Here is a 25,160-nt window from a genome sequence, read left to right as displayed (position 1 = left end):
GGAAGCGCTCTCCATTCGATACAGCTCACTCCCGTCGCGGATTATCGACGACACCGGCCGTTCCCGCTGTACACTGTTAACCTATTTTCCCGACAGACTTAATCGATGATTACACGATCACTGGCCGCGCGCACCGTGCTCCCGTGATCGATGGGAAGCTCCTCCGGCGAGGTGATCGACGAGTCGAAGCCGCGAGCAGGAGGATCTTCGTCGAAGGGCCCTCCGGGTCGTGCACGCGAACGTGTCACCCGTTCACGGTGCCGCGGTGCTCCCGGTCGCGGAAACAACCCCTCGACGTATACCCCGCAAGGGGTGTCCTGTCAGGTCGCCTCGGTTGAGCGGGAGCCGAGCGAGTCCACTGCACGGGCGAGCATCCCGCGCGGACGTGTCTCGCGCAACGTGGATTCTGGCCCGCTGCTGGAGGGTGACCGGGGAAGAAGTGCCGTGGTGACGCCTCGTCGTTTCCGCCGGTGAATTCGGTGAGGCGCGACCGCGCGTAAAACGCGCCCCGTTTCTGTCACGAGACGGAGGGACGGGGCGGGAAACTGGAGAGCACAGCCAGCATCACGGGAGCACGCTCGGGGGAAAGCTAGTCGGTGGACGACGACGTCGACCCCTAGACGATCGAAACCACCGACGGAGTCACTCTGCACGTGCGCACGGAAACAGGGCTTCGCGCCAATTTCTTTCCGTCACACTGCGCTTCCATTGCCACTGCGCGCACCGCAAGTCAGTTCCTCCATTCGGCGAGTTCTCAGCGGATTTTCATGAAGTGAATTTCGCTTCGGCAGGCTGCACGGGGTCTCTTCGGGTTGTGCGGGGGTGGATGTAAGTATTTATTTATTTACGGGAGGAAAGGTTACACTGTTACGAAGGGAAGAAAGGAAAGGTGGTCAATGGTACGGAAATAAAATGAAAATATATCAGTTATGGTACGCTGGGAAACAGCGATACTAAGTCCTGTGTAAGTACAGTGCATGGATTTATGGAACGTTGATATATAATTTATTTCTTGAAACTCTCCGAAGAACAGTTGGAAAAATTAACTGCGTTCTTGCAAATTATTTATGTACAATTCCTGATAATATGTTTGGGACCACACGCGAGGATACGAAGCTGATGAGAAATACCAATGGTTTTTATTTATGAAATGCAATTTTACACAGGTGATATGCATGGCAATGCTAGATTCAGATATTTTAAAGTAAAAACAGCAAGAATAATTAAGAATTTTGCTTATTGTGTAATAAAAAATGTTGAAGAAACAAAATGTTGCTTGGAAATCTAAAGATACACTTACTTCGGTAGACTTCGTAAACATATTGTCTGTAGCACCATTTCTTAAGATATTCTTTTTGAAGAGAATACAGCTTAATTTATACACAACTTGATGTATATCTCAATTTTTAAATACAATGATTCTTTATATGAAAAAAAACGTAAAAATAACCCTATTTTCTAACCAGTTAAGGGTATGTAACTCCTCAAGGGGGAATCCTTTTCTTTGGGCTAAAACATAGCAAAATTGGGGATTTTTTTTTTAAGAAACCAGCGATTCGATTCACCTGAAACTTGGACGATGTTTTGATGTATCCTTCAAGAAGTTGCAGTTTTTTTTATATTAATTTTTTACCATAAATATAGTAGTTATGCATGATCGACCATCGCGCCGCGCGAAATTCGTCGTCCGTTGGCGTGCATGATATTTATCTACCAGGTAATCTGAAGCAGAAAAATGATACGGCGTTTTATTTAATACATATGTAGCTTGAAATTGATGAACCAGCAAAAAACAAAAAATTTATTCAGCAGTGTGTAGAGTTTTCAAACTGAAAGGTCTGAACCTCTGATTTTTGCAATTCAATTTGGCGCCAATTTTCTAGAAAAGGCAACTTTTTGAAGAAGATGAAGTGTTCTGATTCGAGTCTGAAAAAGGTTTTGCCCCAAAATCGGGAAAACTTCTTTAAATAAAAAAGAAACGGCAGAAGATACGGCAATAAATCTCCACCTTCTTATAGATTAAGAATCTCTTTCCCTTTTTGTGTTTCGGATAACCCTTACAGTACTTTCGCTCTCAGTCAGCACTTTTCTTGTTCAAGGTTCAATAAAACGGCCTGCCAAACTTCAAATTAATTTCTCGCGCCGTTTTTGTACAAAAAATTCATAAAGAATTACCTATTTTTCAACCCAACAAGGCGTAATCCCCCCTTAAATCTGGGGCTTTATTTTAACTTTTAATCCAGAATTTCATGTTCAAGACAGATGCTGTTTAAATATTAAGTAGCCAAGCGAAATCCAGTTCTTCGTGCCCCATTCCAAAATACATCGAAAATGTAGAATAAGAATCTCGCCGTAGGCACATATTTATTTCCTTGACCACCAATGTAACACTTTTAGAGCTTGCCTGACACTCTGGGGATGCAGACGACCCCAAATTCAAATTTTACGGTTTTAAAATCCATTTGGCGTGTTCGAAAAATTCTTTTGTATTTCTCTTTAGCTGTCTTTTGAGTTTACAGTAAGAAAGTCGAAGTTTGGGAATGAAAGCTTGATTACAGCGTCTATCGACACGTTTGTAGAGAATGTTAATATTTTCTGAGTCCATCGGTCCACAGGCGACCCCACAGTGTCGTTCTAGGATTAAAAAGAAGTCGGAAAGAGTGGTAAAAGCGAAAAGTGGACAGGTTTACTCTATATTCTTATAACAGAACGAACCCTGGTAGCATTTTGACCTTACCCCGTCGTAAATCACGCACACGTGTGACTGCGTCATCGTGCCCATTCTCTTGCCATTGACAGGCTCTCTCACCTTTCGCAACTACCTACCTCACATATTTTGTGTACTCCGAATTTCAGGAAAAAAGATTTCGAAAATAATATTATTTTTGGTCTACTTGACTTGCAATTAGATGTATTAGACATGGTTTACTTGTGAGTTTCGTACGTACTTGATTACCTGTTTGTCCTTATGAACAACTAAAGAGATGTTATAATTTCATTAGAAACATTGTGGATAATCTGAAAGTATTGCGCAGCTTTGCTTGTGGCAACATGGACGGCATTAACCATAGTTATTCTATGGAACGATTATTGAAATATTATATTGTTATATTGCCAAAAGTGGGTGTGCATATCGTTGTCACGTACTATGGATTGTGTTAAGTAGACCATAATAAATTTACCTATAGTGGCATGACTAGACTGCGGATGTTTATGCAAATATACATTTTTATAGAAAAGGACTAAACAAGTGAAACTTTGATAGAAATATGTTTCGTCATTAGAGGGTTTTCAAAATATATTTTTTAATTTAAAAAATGTTATGTTTGTTTATTTATAGCATGTACAGAACTTACTTACTTAGCTCGAGTACAGTAGAGGCTGTGATATAGTGTATTCGATTTTCTTACAATGGGGAGGTCGTAATTATCGTAATAAATATCATACTTGCATAAACTTCCGCAGTCTAGTAATGACTCCTGCTTGAAGTAATTTTTACTCCAAAACAAAGTGACCATTGAAATAAAAGTTTTTCCACATTTTCTATTTACTTTGTTGCACCTCGATTTACCGGGCACCCTGTATGTAAATATGAATATCGTGGATCACTTTAAGGATCTACTTGAGGGGATCTATTTAAAGGGAAATACTTGATATAAAAATAAATTACCGTTTATAACATTCTATAAGATCAATATATTATAGGTTTAAATTTAAATACAGAAAAACCATTTATAATACTGACGATTCAATTCATAATTGTGCCGGTGATTATGATTGTGTAAGTAAAAAAAAAAACGAAATTAAGATTTCTCTTATTTTATGTTATATTGATAAATATTTCAATATTATGAAAGAACTGTAGTAAAATAACCATCGAGTAAGCAATGACATGATCTCACGTTCATTTCGATAGTGGTGTAAGTCATTGTTCCCTGTAAGTAATTCGTGAGAAAGGAAACAATTACATATTTTGTATTCTGTTAATACAAAAGATGTGGGGCAAGAAAAGAAAAAAAAGAAAAAACGCGAAATATATTTAATTATGCTGAAAATATAAGAAACTTTAGGAGAAATAGTGGTAAAGAACACATTGCCAAGAATGGTAAAGTTGTAATTGAAAATAAATATTGCTTTCGGAAAAAATATTGGAATTTATTAAGTTGCGAAAATCGAGAAACTACGTTTGAGCACTTTTGGAATTTGGGAGACATTCAAAGGTTTAAGAAACACATTTTCGTACAAGTTACTCATAAAATTTTACAATGATAAGTTTGACATTAGAAGAGCATATATATGTTGAGAAGCATTTTGTTCAATAATGGAAAAATATTTCTTTAATACGCCCAAACGCAACAGTTTAAACGAAAAATACATGACTTACACCACTTCCATAATCACCGGCGCATACATATGATTACAGAACTAATGATCATATCAATCAGATACATACATTAACATTTCTTTAATAATTATCATCTACCTAGAAATTAAAATATAATTCACATTAAAATTCAATTGTACAATAATCACGAACGTAAAACCTATGGTATCGTTATTACAATAGTATTAAATCGTTGTCATTTTCGCAAACTACCCTATAGACAGATAGAAAAATTACGTTATCGTCTGGTCGGTGTGAAATATGAAAAGTTTGTGCCGAAAATCTGTATACTTATAAATTAACGGCGGAGAGGAACTGCCGTGCACAGTGGATGAATCTTCTTAATCCTTAAGCTTCTTAAGCTTCATAACGTTGCGATTGTTCTTATCACCTTCCATTGTATTTTTTTCTCTCCATGTTCATAATCAATTAAAACTTCAAGGGAAAGTGTGAAAGACCTGAATTTCAGTAAAACAAATGTATTAACTTAACAAAGACTGTGAAGATATTAAGTTAAAAAAAGAAAAAACGAAAGAGGGAGTTTTAGTGAAAAGCATTCATTTAGGAAAATGCTTGCAAAAAATACAATATTTCGTCCAAATAATTTTTCCTGTTTCTCAGACGCAACAGTTTAATTCGAAAAAATACAAGGATATTGGATACGAACAGTTGCAACTCTTTCAATACGATACAAAATTATCGTAGACATTAAGGTACTACTTTCTAAAAACTGAGGTATGAATTATGTAGAAATAAGTTCACTTACTAATCTTAACGTATCTAAAATTCACTTTGTCAGACATTTTATTTGAAATAAAGAGGTTGAAATTAGTATTGAATCTAGAAGAATTAGAGACATTGAAATTAGAAGAAGTTGGTATCGAATAAAATAACAAATCCAAGCAAATTGCAAATCAATAAAAAGATTACCTTCAAACTCAATCTTTCACAAAATTGTAAAAAAGTCTTAATTGCAAAATGAAGCAACGCGTTGCTGCAAATACAATACTTTACTTTGAATAAAAATTACTTTCTAGGGCGCAGCTTCTATTAAAAGGATTTTAATACAATCAGCGGTAGTACCTTATAGTGTTATTAGATGGACTATTAAATATAGAAACGTTATGAACTAATCAATTAAATAGTACCTATTTACACGTTGATAAAAGTATCTTCGCTATTTCATTTTAACAAAAGTGTTTGAAAAAATCAAGATGCAAGTTTAAGTAGTCTCTCACAACTTCGCTGCAGAATACGTTTAAATAATTTTTCTCTCGCTCTATTGAGTTACGCGATTTGTAGAAATTTATAGAAATATTTGTTGCATCTTTATCTTTCGTCAGTAAATCGCATCCTCACAATTATGCCACACTACACTGTACAAGAGCATATCCGTAAAGAAACGTAGGTGAAATTATATTTGTAGCGTAATGTTCCCCGTTTGTCGTTCCCATCAGACATTGCGTGCATCTTACTTCAAATTACCTTGCTTCAGTTACTTATAGCTACTATATTTTAATTCCCAATTCATGGTTGCTCGTTAATATTAGTAGAAAAATTATTATTATATTTTTACATCTCCTTTTAGAATTGGTAAGAAATAACACTGGAGGCGCTAGTTGAGATAGATAATACATTTTTTTTTGTTCGAATGTTCTGTAGAAATTTTTAATTTCACGTATCCATATCCTGTAAGTAAGGAAACAAACGAAACTGTTTGTAGATCGCAACGCTTCACACAAGCGATGATTTAATAAAACACTTGGAAATATTGTCTTCCCCTTAAAAAAATAGAAATTATGTGCCTTGAGTTGGTTTTCGAAATCGAGCCACGTGATGTTCTCTGTATAGGATTGCAGGCAATATTAAGACTTTAATATGTACGACGTATGTTCATGTAGCATTTGTTATTTATATTAGTATGTAGATTCACCCCTTCAGGTATCGATGCGCATTTATCAATCACCCTCCATACTGTTTAACTTATGATAATTATAATTACAGTTTTATTAGTAATGAAATTCAATAATAGTTATATTTTAGCGATTGCTCAGCTTCACTTATTGTTAGTTCCACCCCTTGCGTTCAAATAACTGCCCCCGACCAAATGTATGATGATTATTGCTACTACAAACTTTCCTATCCCAGAGCTTCGAATAATATTGTGTGTGGATATACATTTCACTTGCTCCAGATACTTAAAATTCAGGATATTGCAGCAAGAGGGGTGCAGCTCCATTTTTGACAGTTTTTGAGTCATGACGTGTAATATATGTAAAAATATCTACATCGTTCGGTGCACGTTTCATGCAAATCCGATAACAAATGAGTAATTTATTGCAAATAAATAAAAATGCAAATATTAATATTAATATTTTTATTATCGAATATTATTAGAAATATTAATATTAATATTTTTATTATAGAATATTATTAGAAATATTAATATCAATATTTGTAGTATAGAATATTATTAGAAATATTAATATTAATATTTTTATTATAGAATATTATTAGAAATATTAATATTAATATTTTTATTATAGAATACTATTAGAAATATTAATATTAATATTTTTTATTATAGAATATTATTAGAAATATTAATATCAATATTTTTATTATAGAATATTATTAGAAATATTAATATCAATATTTTTATTATAGAATATTATTAGGAATATTAATATTAATATTTTTATTATAGAATATTATTAGAAATATTAATATTAATATTTTTATTATAGAATATTATTAGAAATATTAATATTAATATTTTTATTATAGAATATTATTAGAAATATTAATATTAATATTTTTATTATAGAATACTATTAGAAATATTAATATTAATATTTTTATTATAGAATATTATTAGAAATATTAATATCAATATTTGTATTATAGAATATTATTAGAAATATTAATATTAATAGTTTTATTATAGAATCGCCTTCGCCAAAAATAGAAATAAAAACTTATCAACTCAATAATTACTACTTATTTTGTGAAAATATATATGTTTCAAAAGTCAAAGCAATAATTTTATAAACAGTATTTAAATTTCAGATACGCGAATATTCGAGTAGCGAGGGGTCTGTGTTTGAGTAATAGGGATACAGTAATTGAATTCAGCCACCTGAGAAGTTCGACCCAGATTTAGAAATTAAGTTCTAGTTGTGACGCGTATTTATAGCACTCTGATATCTGGATAGTAGACGACATAATTGATGAGCCTCTAATTTCATTTTATTCTGGATCCTCCTGTATTCGGTTAGATACAGGTACCTACTGATCCTCGAGTTCCCGATCCACTCGAAGCAATGGTTGGATCATTTGAAGGCAAGGGGCGATCTCTCAAGCAATCTATAATCGAAAATTGTTCTACAGTCACAGCTTCCACTCGAGCCGCTGCGCGACCGTGCTCCCATAAAATCGTTACAAGGCACCAAGCACGAAAGTCGTGTTTGATAATTACGACGACGCGTACTCGAACAATCCAGCTCTCTCGTTCATTCCTAAAGTGAGTGTTCTTGAATGTTCACTTCAGTTGCACCAGCACCATGAAGTAGGTAACCATGGCACCTAACACCTGCAAAGTTGGACGTCTAAGTTATTAACTAATAATGGAGAGCGTCACTTCGCGGGTATCGTCGCTAATAATGGTAATACTAATGCATCGAGCATTAAACCAACATTATCACGGGGTCTGAAATTTCCCAGCCACTCCTTTCTATTTACAAAAACTCCCCTTCTTCGACGATTGACTACATTAGAAGCCGCTCGTGAGTAAATAAATCAAGCAAATAATTTGCTACCCAGTGGAACAGAAATACTTCATACTTTAAATAATGTAAACCCTTCCCCTTATTTTCCCTACTCTAATTGTTCAATATTTCGAACGTGCTACTGTGCGTTGTCCTGTTCCTTGGCTACCCAAATAGCTTGAGCATTAAAATTCACTTGAATGTAGCAAAGGTAGCATAATAGTTTCAACGAAGTCACTTTTCAAAATCGTCGTTTTGTGGCCAATCATAGGCACATACGGATTTAACAAATGAACGCTGGTAATGATTAAGTGGATGGAACATATCACTTTACCGAAGCAAAGAGATCCAAAGACATGGTGAAGAATTTCGCTCCCGAAATCGACATCGCTTTCTGGCACTGTTGACAGACAATTTGGACGAACGTCTTTGCTTCTTCAGACCCGTCGTACCAGTGGCAAGAGTAAGCGGCTTCCATCACAGACGAGCTCTGTATGCAACACATTTAGAAAAGCTCAGTGTCTTTTAATATAAGATTGGAGCACATTTTTGTGAATTTGAATAATATTAGTCTGCCACGTCTATTCCAGTAATTGCAATAAGAAAATGGACTCGTAGACTCGAATGATAGTAAATACGCCTTGCACAGTGTTTTTATAAAAATGTGGGACATTTTTTCAGGATTGCTTCCACTCACCGAAAGACCTTACTTTCAACTTTTTTTATTCTATCGGTGAGTAGAACCGATATTGAAAAAAATGTTCCAGATTTTTATGAACACCCTGTATAGTAGGAAGGCATAAAGTCATGTTTGGATAAAGGAATTTTCGGATAAATAGAAGGGCTCACTGTTCTTTTGTTAATCATTCTAGGTGATCACAGGTATGCGATGAATTAAATTAATTGTCGTACGTACCTCTTCGATCAAACGGTTCCCAAATATGCAGAGCATGAAAACTTGACCGAGAGAGTACAGGAGGTAGCCTATTACTGAGGCCGAGTAGGTGTCAACCCCATGAATCTGCGAGTGAAATCACAGATTAACTCCTCTTGTTATAGAAAACGAGAACAAATAGGTTTTCCTTTTTTTATTTCTCTTTATTTTTAGTCGAAGGTGTCGATGTACCATTTGTGTTAATGCATTGTGATTAATTAAAGAAGGACCTGAATCGATTTCCATTTGTTTTTAATATATTCTCTCGCGAAATTTCATTTTGTTGTTAGTACGAACCGTTAATTGCAAATGTGGTAATGCATAAGTCGTCTTACCTTTGTCCCTTGGTAAGCAAGCAACGTTAAGGTGATAGTAGTGGTTAACATATGAAACAGTAAAGCAACGCCGTAAGCATCTCCGATTGAAGTGACCAATCTACAAAGGAATAATAAGAAACAGCTTATAATAATAATGTTGATCGTAATGCGCAAAGTTGTTCAGTTGTATTTCTATTACCTACAAGTTAATTTAAGAATTTCCAAAATATTGGTAATAAAATCTGCTGTTTATAAGAGTGAACAGCTCGTCGCAGAGTTTCTCTTGAATTGCAAATGTAAATTATGTAACACATGCAAAGATAATTGAACACTACGAACAAAGAGATATAAGTTTCTACTAATTCAGAATTATACCTCTAATCAGGAATTCGAAGCTATTGAAAAAAAATACTACATACTTTTATTACGACGTAGATATTTTAACGTTAAATTATTATTTAGATATTCGTCTTTGCAATTCGTGTTACGCGAAGAGACACGTTTAACAAATCCTTACTAATAATATAATATTCCTAAGGAATGTTTTATTCCTTAATGATTAGTAAGAGTGACTAGTCAGAATTAATTATTTAAAAATGGCTCGCTGCGTTTGTTCCTGCGCTTTCTTTTACTTCCTGAATAATGCATTTCAGCCCTGAGTCGCTGAATTAGCTCTATCCAGTTTGTATGAATGATCGATACCTCGAAGTATCTTAAAGAGGGAAACCGAGACGCATGGTCCGAGTTACTAAGAAGAAATTCCCTTCTTCATTTTACTTAAATTTAAAAACATTATTTCATGATTGTAAAATGTGGAAAGTTGATGGAACATATTTTTCATCTTCTTTTAATACTTCCACATGTTTGAACATACACCTATTCCCTTAACATTCCCACCTTCAAATACCACCAGCCTCTCGACAGCTTTATATTTTTAATATCGTTAATACTTCTTTAGCACTCTTATTACTGCGACGACGACGTTTCGCTTTAACACTTTCATTTCATGGATAGCTTCATCTCTGTCTTACGTCGCGAGTCTTCAAAACCCTTTCACATATGATACTTCCATTCTGTTTAATATCTTCATCCTCCCCGAGTATTTTCATTATCGCGTTGCTGCTTTTATTTCCTTTAAAAAACCACCCTATTTCTATGACGTCACTACGCCCTTTTAAAACACCCTCTTCCACATTTTTATTTCCTTTTCACGTCGTTGTACTTTTTTTTTTAACGTAGGTGCCTGTTAATACTTCGATCCCTTTAAATGCCCTTTAAATTCCCTTCGCGTTAATGCCCTCATTCATTAACAACTGTTCGGAAAGCTGACAGTGAACTCGAACGAAACGTTTTCAATTCGACCTCTATACACTCGTCGTTACATTATTATTTTAGTAGCACTCCACGCTCCTACACTTTAAACAAAATAGAAGCTCGAATGGAGAAAATTACTCTGAAATAAAATTGTATTTTTTACCTCAGACGAATTCATATACCAGGCACTCTGTAAACCTGAGAGTTTATATTATATCAAGAATTCCCGCTCCAGAATAGTAGATGGCAACCCGCTTTGCCAGCCCTCCCCCCACTCTGGCTAGCAAACATTATTACTAGACTTTTTTGAATATAAATCGACTATTCTTAAAAATTACTGCTTCACAAATTTACTTGGTAAAAATATTCCAACGTTAAGCAAATGTGTTTAAAAAATATAACACGTCGAAAAGAAAATTGCATTTTCATTATTAAGAAGCACAAAGTTCAATGTAACTGAAAAAAAATAAAATTAACACCACATTACTTAAACATAAAGGTGAATATATACTACATTGACAGGGTGTCCAGTGAAAAAATAAAAAATAAATTTTTACAGTCAAATAAGTAGCACCCTGCTGCAAATTCTCTTTGATATTACCGAAGTCAGTCATATTTGCCACTTAAAAATTAGAAACCCACCCCTCTGCAGCCATTTCTAGACTCTCTAGCCTTTCAATATCAATAAAAACGCATGAATACGCAAAACTTAATAATTTAAATCGACGAAGCAAGCCCGACACCCAACGCTGAAGGAAGAAATTATTAGAAGTCCCTGAACGAGAAAATTTGAGGAAATTCGAATGGATTCAGAAACGATTCCCTGAGACTCTTATCTGCGAAAGAAGAAGAAACGCTTCCCCAGCGTCCCTATTTGCCCGCTATCTCGATCGTAGATCCTATCGAACACGAAATTAAAGAAGAGACTACGGCACGGTGGTTCGGCAACAGGTTTCGGCGGATTTTCCCGTGCGAATCCCCCGAGGAGGAGTTCACTTGGCGGTCGAAGGGCAAACGACGAACGTGGGTCGTCCGTGCCGCGAAAGAAACGTGTACACACACGTGTCAGACACGTATGCCGGGGTACTACACGTGAACGTGAACGTGAACGTGAGCGTGCAACTCTTGAATTGTCCAATAAATTGTCCGGTCCGCGGCTGCTACATCCCCAGTTGCGGTCAATATCGCGTTCTCTTAGAATAAATACTTCACCACCGTGGGAACGCACGCATCCCCTGTTTCTCCGTCGCCGAAGAAGAGCCTATAGGAAACACCGCTCGGCCTCCCCCCACCCTTCTTTGAAACTTACTTCGTGATCCACGCGACACCAACGACTCGCGCTGCTTCTTCCTCGCTTTAAAAGATTCCCGTCTCGTGTACCAAGGGAAAACCTGGCCGCGGGTCGATTTCCCTAGCCAACTTTTCACTGACCACTTGGGCTCCTCGCGAGCTCCGCTTTCTTCGCCCGTTCGTCCAATTCCATATGCAATTGCTAGCATCGATCGACTTAATTTGTAAGCTCATTTCCTCAGAATAACCGATGCAACTTTTATAAGAACGCATGCTTCGCTCCGGGTAGTTGCGAAGTACTTGGTAGTCACCCCCTTTGCAAAGTATCAGGGTAGCCGCTGTGTTTTAGCGGGACACCAGTATTTGGGGTAGTAGATAAGGGTGTGTTTCGCATAGAAATACATGCAAGTTGGAAATATAGTGAAACATGCTTTTATTTGGCTCCTCGTTATCGAGAGATGTGAAATATATTTTCAATAAATAGTTCGAGGGTGTTCAAGCCAATAGTGGGATAAAGATCGTGGAGTGGCCTCTACGATCGTCGGATCTGAATCCCATCGAGTAATTGTAGAACGAATTAGATAGATAGGTTCGAAAATGTTGCCCTAAGTCAGTAACGCAAGTGTGAATCATTCTGAAATAATAATGGAGAAATATAAGAGTAGAAGCCTCGAAAGAATTGGTCGCGTGGGTGTTAAAACTAAGGACATAATAAATAAACGTCGATGGAGAACAGAAATATTTTTTACTTTCTGATAAGAATTTTAATATACTAGCTCCGCATAATTTCTTTGTCGTATAAACAATTAAAAGAGCTCACATTCATTTCTTTATCTCTTCCAATGGTTATCTAGTTGCTTCCAAATTTTAAGGAAAAACATTTGCAAACTGACTTCATGTACATAAGTTTAAGTTTGCGGTTAGTGAGCATTGAATTTCTTGCAAGTAATATTTCATCTTTATTGAACGAAGCTTTTATAACAGCTGTGCACCAACACAATGATAATGACGGCTGACGCAGGGTAAATTGATTTTCAAAATTGTCGAGCCACCGGCTGCCTTAGCCTGTTACGAAAGTTTATCGCTACGCGAAATGAACTGACTACCTGGAAGGAATTGGCTGGCTGTCGCCGGGTAAATTGATTCTCAAAATGTTCAAGCCCGAAGCCACATTCGCCTGAATATTCAAATCTATTGTGGAGCTGGAATTAATTTAATACAGAACTACTTCGACTTAAGTGCCACGTGGACTTGAAAGTAGCTTTTAATTTGCTTCGAGGCAGGGAATATTCTGTTAGCGCGTTCAGTTAGTAAAGCTTCTTAAATCGATTCATTTGAGTTTAAGATAGCGTTGAATAAATAATAGGAAACGTCAGCGGGGTAAAAAGAATATCGATTTCACGCGCACCTGCGGCACGCAACCACGGAAAACGATCCGGCGTCTGAATTATTGGCTGATAGTGCAAACGGCGGTAGAAAAATTTCCTCGAATCGTAATTAATCCTCCTCGAGGTGAGCTGGCGATAAAAAAAATCGGGACAAACTCGCGCGAATTTGCGTATGCGCTCGACGGAAATTATTATCCTAATGGTGGTCTCTCATTGTAACATCCGCGATGCCGAAAGCTCCTCTTATTGTCGTCGTAGATTACGTTTCCGTGTAGGAGCGGGTTCGGGAGATGGGAATCGAAATGGGAAACTGGGTTACACCGCGCTCAAGGCGCTCGCCATTCTGGCGAACTTTGCAACTGCGACGGGTCGTAATTCAACCCCGCCGAATTTCGGAAGTGCTGCCTTCGATTACAACGCGAGAAGTGTGAATTGTTTTGAAATTAAAATTAAGGGGACTAACAAGGGAACATCCCGAGCCTGGAAATTAAAAAAATTCTGAAACTTCGCGAATATGTAGGGAATTTCCCCCTGATTACAACGGAATTTTTGTTTGCTGCCCAAATTCACTCTAAGGGGGTGTAATTGACCCCTGAAAATCCCTGAAATTTTTAAGTTCGAAGAAGTAAAAAATATACGATGGTATATACCTAATTAAAATATTTAAATAACATTTGTCACTAATTTTAGTGCGTAGATTCATCACCTAATATATAGACAATAAAGTTATGAATTTTTGTCTATAATATCTAGTAATTGTCTAAATGAAAGAAACTATGTTTTTCTTTCTCTGAAGCAGGTATAGAAAATTTAAGCTTTGCCCAAGAACCTTACATACGTCCCATTGACTTTCTTTCAAGTAATCTAATTCCAGACATTTAAGGGATGCTTTCCAACCTATCCAGATATTTTTATGGCTCCTGTTAGGTATTTCAGGCATATTCACCACCTTATTCCATATTTGTTAAACGAGTATTATCTCTGGCAGATGAATATAAGAAGAAGAAACGAATGTGCTAGAGATTGGAAACAACGTACACTGAAGATCAACGGAAGCAATTAGATCACTTGCCTGACAATGTGTTTGTGCCTCTCCACCCAATATTTGATGGCGCTTCTGACTAGCATTTCTTGTTTCTTCGTTAATCCATTTGGCCCTACACCTCCATTAAACGTCATCCCAGCTGTCGGTCGGAATGTCGCCGTGAAATCCGTCCTATTGCTGTATATCCCCCGGAGGTCCATGTCTAACATGTTTTCACCTTGCGGTGGCGTTGGTGGTGGTGGTGGTAGGTCTTGAGTCCGAACGTGCTCCGCGCTACCAGCCTGAGGAGCAGAAGCGTTCGAGAAATTTGAAGAAACGATCGTTACCAGCGCACTAATATGTCAGTATGCCTGCAGGCGACTAAGGATCTCAGCTGAGATGCCAGCAAAGTGTTGCAAGTCACTTTTCAGACGAGCATACCTCACACCTAGTGACTAGAGTTTGAGTTTAGAGTCAGGGAGCAGAGTATTTATTGGACTGATTTGAGTATTTATTGGGGGTGGGTTCGAGCCTAATTTTTAAATTTTCGAAACTCGAAACTTTGCAAGACTTTGAGACTTTCAAATCTTTTGAGAGTCTAAAATCTCTCGAAACTTGCGGTGCTGATTCTGTTTTGGAATGTTTTGCTTTAAGAACCGAAATCAAGAATACTTTTACGTAAATCTCTATTGACTATATTTAAAGAAAATTCAAAAATATAACAAAATACAGATTTTTTAGTCATTGATTTTATACTTTTTCTTATCTGGCTTTCGAGAGTTTCGAAACACGAAAACAAGTGCAGTTTCGAACTCTCGAAACTCTAAATTTTCTTGGGTTTAGAGGTTTCGGCGCTTCGAGAAACCCATCCCTACTTTTTATAAATAGAAAAAATCCCAAATTCAGTTGCTGAAATTGAAAGAACGGATTACTTTATTGTATAATGAATTTCGGCGATGCTGCCAGACTCGCTGTTCTTTTTCTTTTCGGTGGAATAGTTACCGTATCCGATTTCTCGGGGGCGTTTAAAAGTTTCGCGTAAGTAGGTGAATGGTACCTTGAATAGTTCGCCGCTGTTTGGCACAACGGTGTCCAGGGTCGCGCTGAATTCCATCAAGGGCTTCATGATGTTCTTCAGATGCTGAATTTGCTCGCAAGCGAAGAGGAGCCAGGAGCAGAACAGTATGTCAAAAAGATTCGCGTCCATTATGGCGAATACCACCCAGTATATTTGGAATAGGAGGGTCAAAATGTGGGCCATTCCGTGGCTGGCGTCGTATGGGTACCAAGAGCGAACCAACAGCCTCGGTATCTGATAGAATGTAAAAATTGTTTTCGTTTTGAAATCTTCTTATTCGTTACGAATTAACATTTTTATTTAGATCTGACAGTTGACAACGGTAAAGAATATTGTGTATACGAAAGAAATTACCACCCCCTATTTCAGTGCACATTTAATCCCCTTACTTCTTTCAAAATTACGTGTGATAAAAATGTTCTCTTATGTCGTGGTTAAAAGTGCGAATAAAATAAATGTATTAAAAATGGCAAAGGTAAGGTGAGCGCCTAAGCGTGGTGCGCGAAGGGTAATCGTAATTAGTGTACAAATATAAAGGTCTAAATAAATATGAAAGGAAGTCTGGAATCGCCATAAAAATGAAAAGGAATTTTCAATCTTTCTTAGCACGAACAATTTCCATTTTTTCTACTTTGCCCCATAACGTGGCAATGCCTCGTATAATTAATACCAAATACAACGATATTTAAAAAAAAATCGAAACACGATATAATTAAGAAAATATTCTTCGTAACCAGCGCAGTCTCGTAGCAGGAAGGAAGCAGAAGAAAGGCATGAATGCAATGGCACTTGTTACACGGTACCTCGACCATGGTGGTTTCGTTGGTGACAGGATCGACGACTTTCTTCACGGAGTCACCGATAAACGTGATGGTGGTCCAAGAGATGACGGTCATCAGCGAGGCCCCCATGACTATCATCAGTAACAGTCTCATCTTCTTTATGGCGATCTGATGGTAACGAGCGTTGCTTTCGGCGAACAGTGGGTGGCTGTTCGGATTATTCCAAATAGCGAAGGTTCTGTAAAACAGCTTGCTCCTGATCGCGAAGTAAATCAGCTTGACCACGCTGTGCGTGAAGAAGAGGAGCGTGATCGTGTTCGCCGTAAGATCGTCCACGTCGTCGCTCTCGAGCATCAGATTTATGCCACAGAGACCGAACTGCAGCAGGATGAAAACCAGGTGCACCTGAGGATCAAGTAATTCGAGGGTACAACTTATCCACCCCAGCATATCATTTCTGAAAATTTTCAAACAGATGTAAAATCTCCTTGAGAAGGCAGCAGGTTGTTCAAAATCGGTTCGACTTTGGGGCTGTGCCGTACAAGAGAAAGAGGAGATCACACGTGACTCGTTGTTTTACAAGTAATTGATTACTTGAGATTAGAAATTATATGGAAGCTATGGCGAGTTGCTTCAAAGCTCTGATCGTCAGTGTGTATCGCAGTGAAATGAAGAAATCTTTATGGGGTGTAAACGTGGAATTCTATATTCGAAAATTCAAATTTTACACTCTAGTATTACCATTCTTACGTAGAAAATTTTCAAATAAATTTTTTTTCTTTTAATTCTGCCACTTATAGTGTTTTCTCCAAGCACTTCTCGAATATGTGAATAGAAAGCAGATTTAATTTTTCTTGCAACCTTTTATGTCACGATACTACTTAAGTAGTTACTTTTTCATCTCATGTTGCTTCGTTTATATTACGATATTTATATTTTACATCTAATACGTTCATGGAATGAATTAGTGTATCATTACATGCTACTGGATGCCTTATTTATATGGTCTGCTAGAGCCTTTATGGAACTGAGTATCTTGCTAAGCGACGAAGTCGTTTGAATAGATGAGCTTTTAGTAATAGAAATCTTGTACAGTCACGTGTAGTCTCATCTGACAGTTTACGTAAGTTTATATTTCGTCGTTGTTACTTACTATACAGTAGATCTTATGGATGAATTTTACGGAGTTGTCGGGGTAGTAATTGAACAAGAAGTGCCCACTCGCTTTCATCAGCTGTATGTTGGGCATCAAGTCCGCGACTAGCCCCTGTTGCTTGAACTTCATCATCTGAGACAAAAGATTGGAACGATGTGTTTATTCCCCCCATTAACGATGATCCATACATTCGTTGCACAGAAAAGGAGAGATTTTATATAACACCATTTACAAATACTTTTTTTTTATTTTTTATTAGATTTACAAATACTATGAGTAGTTACTGCCAGCTTTAATCTGCAACCTTCTGTGATAGCTCTGCATTCATTCGATGGAAACGGGGGTGGGAAAATCGCCAGAGACGTGAAATCTATTGCAGTTGGAACTTTTTAATTTTTAGTTAAATGAATTTAGAAATTAATGATCTAGGGCTTAACAACTCCTTATAACTGCTTCTCTATTCACAATGACATTTTTAAATCAGTCTCTGCTTTTTCCACTTCTTCAAAATGTTCTTTTTTTACTTCTTTAATATCCATATACTACTTTTCTAATTGTTGTTAATATAGTAGTATGGACATCTAATAAGCAAATAAGGGCTTATTCGAATAGCATAGAGTGACGAATAACTATGTTTTCGGATTATTTAATACTCGCTACTTGTATTATTTATCAGGGGGTTGGAGCAGACCAATTTTTCATTTGCTCCGCTCCAGCTGCTTTTTTTTTAAATACAAATTCTTTTAATGCTTTCAAACAGTGATCTTTCATTTGCAACAAACTCATCTTTCTAGCTTTTCATTTTTATATAGAAAAAAATTCCTAAAGAATGCTTAATTTTCGGGCAAAAGAAGCACTATCACTCCTTAACACCGGGACGCGCGGCCCTACGATATAATATTTTTTCAATGATGGAAAATTGAGAATTAGTATGTATTAAAAACATTTCATTCGTCTGCTGTTATAAAATGAAAGAAAATTCAAATAATATAAAAAGAAATTGAAGCAGCGGAGCAGTAAAAATTTTCCGTGCTCCGCGCTCCAGCTCCGAGCTCCGCTCCAACTCTCTATTATTTATTATCCGAATCCTCTGTTATACCTACTTAGGGCGGTATTCTCAGTCGCTACTTATTCTTAAGCAAGTGCTTAAACATGCGGCATCCTCTACTAACCTAGTAGCTAGTAGAGGATGCCGAATGCTTAAGCATTTGCTTAAGAATAAGTAGCGACTGAGAATACCGCCCTTAGAATTTATTATTTGTAAAAACAGCTATCAGGCAGCAAGTAGCGGCAACTATTAACAATTATTCATATTATTTATTCGAATAAGTTTCGCAATAGTTATTTGCATCGATATTCAAATACTTTTTGGAATAGTTATTTATATAAATAATGCTGAATTAATCGAATGAATAGATTGAATAATTATGGATAACGAATAATTATTATCGCAATAAAATATTCAATAAAGATAAATATATTTTCGAGACAAGCTCACCTCTGGTAATGACTATTATTATGGCAGTTCTGATACTAGACACACGTCTATGCAATCGTTACGTACTATCGGTACTTCCGTTCTTCAGACACACACACACACCCTGCTGCTATCGAACACGTACTAAACTCCACGAAGGGGAGCCGTGAAAATACTTGTCGTTGCATTAGGCCGATGTCAAAATAGTGATTAAGGGAGCTCTAAGTACTTAATTGTACAACTCCTGCAAATCCTCGTTGTCATCCAAAGGTCGTTATGCCTACATAATTAATGTGTAATCATTCAGAGTTTCTTGATTACGCTACTCGAATCAATTTCGTGCGCGCACTTTACGCAGGCCAACGCTGGAATTTCAATGCTTAGCATTTAATTCATGCACACGTATATCTTCGTAAACATCGATTACTTCCACCCCGACTAAATACAATAGAGTTGAAAAATATAGCTTTGAGAATGAATGCGAGCTAGAGTTTACGTCCTTGAGGTATAATTAATGGGCGCTCATGTTTAATTTCGTTCGCAATACCGTTTCCGTGTTCTCCGTTAACTTTTTCCTACCGACAAACTTTCGCGCAGTGAAGTATCGACAGGCAGAGCTTATAGATATGTATGCCTTGCCTAAACGAGCGGCGGGTATAGCACGAAATAAGTAAGCAGAAAAATGAATATTTCCTTCCAAAATTTATTTCGGCTCGGTAGGACACTTCTGTAAGACATCTGTACGAAGTGTGGTTCGAATCGTTTCATTTGAAGTTTTTTCTACTTCTGAAAATGAGTTTTGTAGATTAATTTTGGGAAAGATAAAGGCTTGTGCTTTCATTCTAGTGCTGTGGGTATTGTTTTAATCGTGCTGTGGTCTTTATAAGAAAAAGCAACGTCAGCGATACGATTGCAAGTGAGATTAATCAAATTGCAGTGTCAGCACGTTCACTGCGGTATATATGCAAATACATCCAGCATCAGATTTCGTGGTGAACGAAACTGTAATGTTTGCTCTGAGTTATTTTTCTGAAAGTTCACTAACGATTCTTTCCAGCTCTTAGCGGTGATGGTAAGACGTTTCCAATTTTTTAAAAAAAACTGTATAGGACACTAGAGTCCAGAATCATACCTACTGCTGAATAGTATTTAAAGAAAGGCCTTGATCTTTTGATCGAAGCTCCGATATTAAACGTTAGAACTGTCAGAAGACTGTATAGTCCCCAAGAATGATAGCGTTTTACAAGAATTTTAATTAGAAGAAACATTCACATCCCTCGTACTCATGTACGTTCAGTGGTACGCGGAAAAATTCTATGACTAACTAATGTGGCTTGGTCACAGTGACTTTGGGACACTGTATGTCCTCTTCCTTAGAAGATGTACTAGCCTAATACTTTATGGCCACACTGGGTCCAATAGACCCGCTTTTTAACTTTGGAGCTTGCTACCAAGCTGCTGGCTTTCCTTTCTGATTTTTTTGGTACATGTTGTCCTATCATTTCTCACTAAAATGCGACTACTCCATATTCTACAATGTTCAAAGCGTGTATTATAATTTTTTGGACTCGATTAGACTGATACAGTTCGTATGGTAACTGTTTAAAAATCGGCCGGGTCCATTGCACCCAGTGTGACCACGAAAGGTTAATATCCACTATTACTGAAAAACTATAAATCTCACTGTTCTAAAAAATGTTCCCTGTTCCTTCGATAACAAATTTCTACGGGTAGAACGGCCGCAAGTAAGTTTCTTGATTGTACTACATTTTTCGGGGGACCATAAGTGGAACAGCCACAAACGACGCTGTTGTAACCACAAACTATACGAATGCCACACGCAAAGTACAGCAAATGCCACTGCGCTCTGTTCATAAACGGTACTACATATTCCTGCGACCACAAATGAAGAAATCGTGGCGTTGCTCGTTTCACTGTGACCACTATTAATTTTCCAATGGTTGCGCGCAGACCGTAAATGCTACTGTTACCTGATCGAACAGATATTTTACGCTTACGATCACATAATCACAGTTGTTTTTTTTTGCATTTTCTGTGATTTCATTTAGAATTGCCACAAGTGAGATTGGTGGGAAAATAAAGAGGCAGAATAGTAGCCAGGCGAATTCAACGTGGTTGGTAAATAAGGTAAGTTAGATGAGAAACTGACATCCACCTCTTCTCACTTTTATATTGAACTAAGGAGCTTCTTTATCGTGGATAGTCCTAATTTTTTATATCAAACACCACTGGCACCGCTGGAAAGACACTAAGGGATGCAAGGAGGGTCAATCACCCATTTGAACTGGATATAATATTAATATATACCTACTTATCAATAATTATGAATTCTTATGAATGCTCGTGTCCATAAGAATTTTTACTTAGTATGAGTACATATCATTTATAATATAACTCACACGAATGAATAATATATTATAATTTATAATTATATTTATATTTATTACCGAGAAGAATATATTAATGTATCTTCTTATGAATTGAGGATAATAAAAAAGTTTCCTCTGCCCTTATCGTACCCCACAAACTAAAGTACTATTTAAGGCAGTGAGAGCAACAACGAACTAACCCACATTGAAAAAAATCGATTTTTTTTCTAGTTTATATAATTAGTAGAGCCTATTGGAATACATTATTACTACTAACTCAATTTTGAAAAAAAAATGTGGCTTAGTCCATTGTTGCTCTCACTGCTTCATTTAGAGCACTGTTTTCCATTATCGTAGTTTTCTAATTAGAGTATCTTAGCACGAGGGTACCAGATGTGTGTTAGATTTGTTGTTCTTTCTACATGTGCCTTCCCCGAGGATTAACTGTCTTTTAATCTGTGCAAGCAGAGATCATATTCCACGTCTACCAATGGCAAAGAACTCCTAGTCGAAAGGTGTAGCTGCGAGTTTCTTCAGGCACCCTTGAATGATACAAAGAATTCGAACGACCTTCGCGACTTCATTCTGAATCGTGTAGCTAACGAAGTGTTATTCCACATTTTCCAGAAAAAAATCTAAACCTGTCGTGTCATATTCGCATCTAACCGAATTCAATGGAAACCCACCCCAGACCAATGAATAATAAATACACCCCTCAAATACATTAAGGGGGAACACCACTGTGACGGCCGGAAAAGTAAGCCATTTTTAAGAATTTTTTCAGGAATAATTTACAGCTTTCATATCAAACTTTTATTACCTACCTTTAGTACAATGTCTTAAGAGTCTATAAAAAAAATAAATACAAACTACACTCATGTAGTTTATAAAAAAAAAATGAAATTTGATTTCGGACCTGCTATTCCATAGTTACACATCCGACCAGCACGCGTGGGGGTTCTGGAAGATTACTTACTATATTAAAATTTATGCACGCTTCTCTATTTTTTTTTGTAATCTCTTAAGACATTGTACTAAAGGTAGGTAATAAAATTTTTCTATAAAAACTGTAAATTATTCCTGAAAAAAATTCTTAAAAACGGAGTTATTCATTATTTAAACCAGTGGGCTTTGTTCGTCATCGAGCGCAAACAACCACGTTGTTAATAACATTTTCCAGCCAAATATTCCTCGTTGCAGATGAAAAATGACGCGCAGTATCGGCGGAGCAAATTTTTCCAAAGCGTGGAGAGAGAGAGGGAGTACAAATTGAAAGATCAAATTTCAACAGCCTAAAGGACAGAAGCACGCAAACAAAAAATAAAAAAAATTGTAAAATGCCTTCCAAATTCCCTGACTTTTCCGGCCGCCACAGTGGTGTTCCCCCTTAAGGGAAGAAACTCCCACAGAGTACACAATAAAACAACACAGTGAAGCTTGAATCAGGCAAACATCACTCTCGGAGGTAGATCCTCGGAACCTCAACAAGATCCAACATCCCCTCAGAAGATCAATTGCCACCATTAGAGCGCCAACAACTACACCACCTTCCGGACCAAGAGGTCCAGCTCCCTAAGACCACACAGAGACCCGACGATCGAGTCACGGTCCGCAAGGAATATACCGAAGTTATCAGGACCTCGTCTTAATCGCGCCGAATCTGCAGGCAACCCTTCGCCCCGGTAGCATCGCGTCGCTCACCTTGAGGCTGGTGCGTGGTCAATCCGATCAGATCCACGATTAGAGTGCGAACTCCTAGCGAGTTCGCTGAGAGGGGTACTCGTGCGAGCAGCAGCGGCAGCAGGGGCACTCGATGCCGACGATGACTGACAGTGCGAGCCGGCTGACCCACGGTCACCGTGGCGAGGGTTGCGCTCTTCGTGCTTTCTCCTCTTCTTTCCGCCCTCCTGCCCATGGGGTGCCACCACCTGTCGCCCCGGTGAAACCCCTCCAGCCGGACGGGGCACCAAACGTGGACCAATGGGCGATGGGTAGCGAGGCGCAGACGTCTGCCCGCGGCCGTTGCTGCCGTCTTGTCGTGGCCATGTTGTTTCTTGTATCGTCGACACGGAGCTTTGTAATCGCATCAATTATTCAGATTTCGTCGACTGCACCCGCCACGAGCAGCGCGGCACGAGCCGCAGCAGGGGCGGGAGGGTTGCTGGCGAACGCGAGGAAAGAGCCAGCGATTGGCAAACTATGCCCGCGTAATTCGCACCGGCCGATGGGGCGCGATGTGTCTTCTTCGGGTCCGATGCTCCGTTCATTCGTTTGCAACGACGAGGAATGCTTGCAGCGGGGTGCAGGGGCTTTTGAATTCGCGGGGGACCGTTTTGAAGCGTTGGGCGCCAGTTTCAAGGGAATTTCGTGGGTGAAGAATTAATCGAGGATGTTGCCGTTGCTTGATTTCGAGTCTGGAATAATTTAAAGATGTTACAGTTCCTGGATTTCAAGTTTGGAATAATTTAAAGGTGTTGCAGTTCCTTGATTTCGAGTTTGAAATTATTTACAGATGTTACAGTTTCTTTGACTTTGAATTTGGTAGGTGCACGACTGCATTCAGTGCATTCGTGGATATTGGCATCGTTTAAGTTAGGATTTGGAGCAGGTGGAGCAATATTTTTGGATACCATGATCGAACGCTCTGAAAGTTTAGAAGAAGCATGTTTAAATCGTTTATAATTATTTCAGCTCGAATTTGAAAATAATGGATTTGCACTTGAAGTTGACAAAATATACTGAGGTAGCATTTAATTACTCAAAATATTCGCTGAGCAGTAAGATACTGTGTTATTTTTGATTCAGTGTTCGAACTTCACGTAATATTCCGCTGTATCGAAGCTCGGTTCGATGGAAAACAGCGAAACAACATTATGTAGCTATAGCAGTCGAGATGTCCCTGTTTAGGTATTTTATTGACGCGGGAACTTCGATAGCTACGATAGCTACTATGTATTCGCGCGATTGTCAATTCCCATTGACAATACCTAGTTCTGGCGAATTCGCTTCAATTTCCGTCATTTCCTGCTTCGAATATCAAAATGAAAACAGTATACGTATCAAATTCCTCGTTATTCAGCAAGCTGCTCACACTAACAATACACACTCTAATGAAAGTAACTGCAGGTGCACCTCCCGCATTAAATTTGCAGCTTTTTAACGCGACGAGTATTTGAAAAGTATGATTTAGGTATCTGGAGGTCATTCAGGAACTTTTTCCCTATAACTAAAATGAAAATCAAATTTCTGGTTGAAGGCTGCCGCGCATTTTAGCGAAGCATGACGCGGCGAAGCAAATCGAATCGCAGAAATTAATAATAATTAATTAATTGTCACTGCGCTTCGGTCATCAATTGCTTATAAACTTTTCTCTTCGTATCGCTGCGATTCACTTCCCCACGCTTCATTAAAATGCGCGACGGCTTTTATTCGTGTTTATTGTTCTAATAACAACGCTTGAGATTCTGCTGTGTGTAAAATTCTATATTGGGGAATTTGGAAGGCATTTTACAATTTTTTTTATTTTTTGTTTGCGCGCTTCTGTCCTTTAGGCTGTTGAAATTTGATCTTTCAATTTGTACTCCCTCCCTCTCTCCACGCTTGGGAAAAATTTGCTCCGCCGATACTGCGCGTCATTTTTCATCTGCAACGAGGAATATTTGGCTGGAAAATGTTATTAACAACGTGGTTGTTTGCGCTCGATGACGAACAAAGCCCACTGGTTTAAATAATGACGGACCAGTGACTACACGCTTATGTCTATTGGCAATTTGCTGTATAACCTGCGATTTAAGTCAATACCCGCGCTTGAGGAACATAGGTCACGCAATAAACCACGGCTGTCCTATTTAAATTATCT

The 25,160-nt window shown here is 37.8% G+C and overlaps 2 protein-coding genes across 2 annotated transcripts in view; one reads left to right on the top strand and one right to left on the bottom strand.

Annotated features, from left to right (window-relative positions):
• Window positions 1–521: 521 nt before the first annotated feature.
• LOC143370457 (uncharacterized) overlaps window positions 522–25,160 on the top strand; it is a 41,427-nt gene continuing 16,788 nt past the window's right edge. The window contains exon 1 of the mRNA XM_076815601.1: window positions 522–828. The gene's annotated coding sequence lies outside the window, so the exon portion shown is untranslated. The remainder of the gene's footprint in view (window positions 829–25,160) is intronic.
• Window positions 7,350–23,520, bottom strand: Orco (odorant receptor co-receptor). Its single transcript, XM_076813782.1, has 9 exons — window positions 23,003–23,520; window positions 17,432–17,566; window positions 16,300–16,683; window positions 15,476–15,730; window positions 14,467–14,720; window positions 9,421–9,520; window positions 9,068–9,172; window positions 8,486–8,641; window positions 7,350–7,976 (listed from the first exon to the last, which is right to left on the bottom strand). The coding sequence occupies exons 2-9, from the start codon at window positions 17,564–17,566 to the stop codon at window positions 7,926–7,928; spliced, it is 1,440 nt and encodes a 479-aa protein (XP_076669897.1). The 5' UTR covers window positions 23,003–23,520; the 3' UTR covers window positions 7,350–7,925.

The sequence above is a fragment of the Andrena cerasifolii genome, chromosome 6, assembly GCF_050908995.1.
Source record: "Andrena cerasifolii isolate SP2316 chromosome 6, iyAndCera1_principal, whole genome shotgun sequence".
NCBI lineage: Eukaryota > Metazoa > Arthropoda > Insecta > Hymenoptera > Andrenidae > Andrena > Andrena cerasifolii.
Note: the sequence above shows the minus strand (reverse complement) of the source record. Positions and strands in the feature narration are given on the sequence as shown.

Coding starts and splice junctions, on each gene's coding strand:
- Orco (XM_076813782.1), bottom strand. CDS start 17,566: ATGATGAAGTTCAAGCAACAGGGGCTAGTCGCGGACTTGATGCCCAAC. Junction 16,684..17,431: donor TCCATAAGATCTACTGTATA/GTAAGTAACAAC, acceptor CTTGATCCTCAG/GTGCACCTGGTTTTCATCCT. Junction 14,721..15,475: donor ACAGCGGCGAACTATTCAAG/GTACCATTCACC, acceptor TCTGCTCCTCAG/GCTGGTAGCGCGGAGCACGT.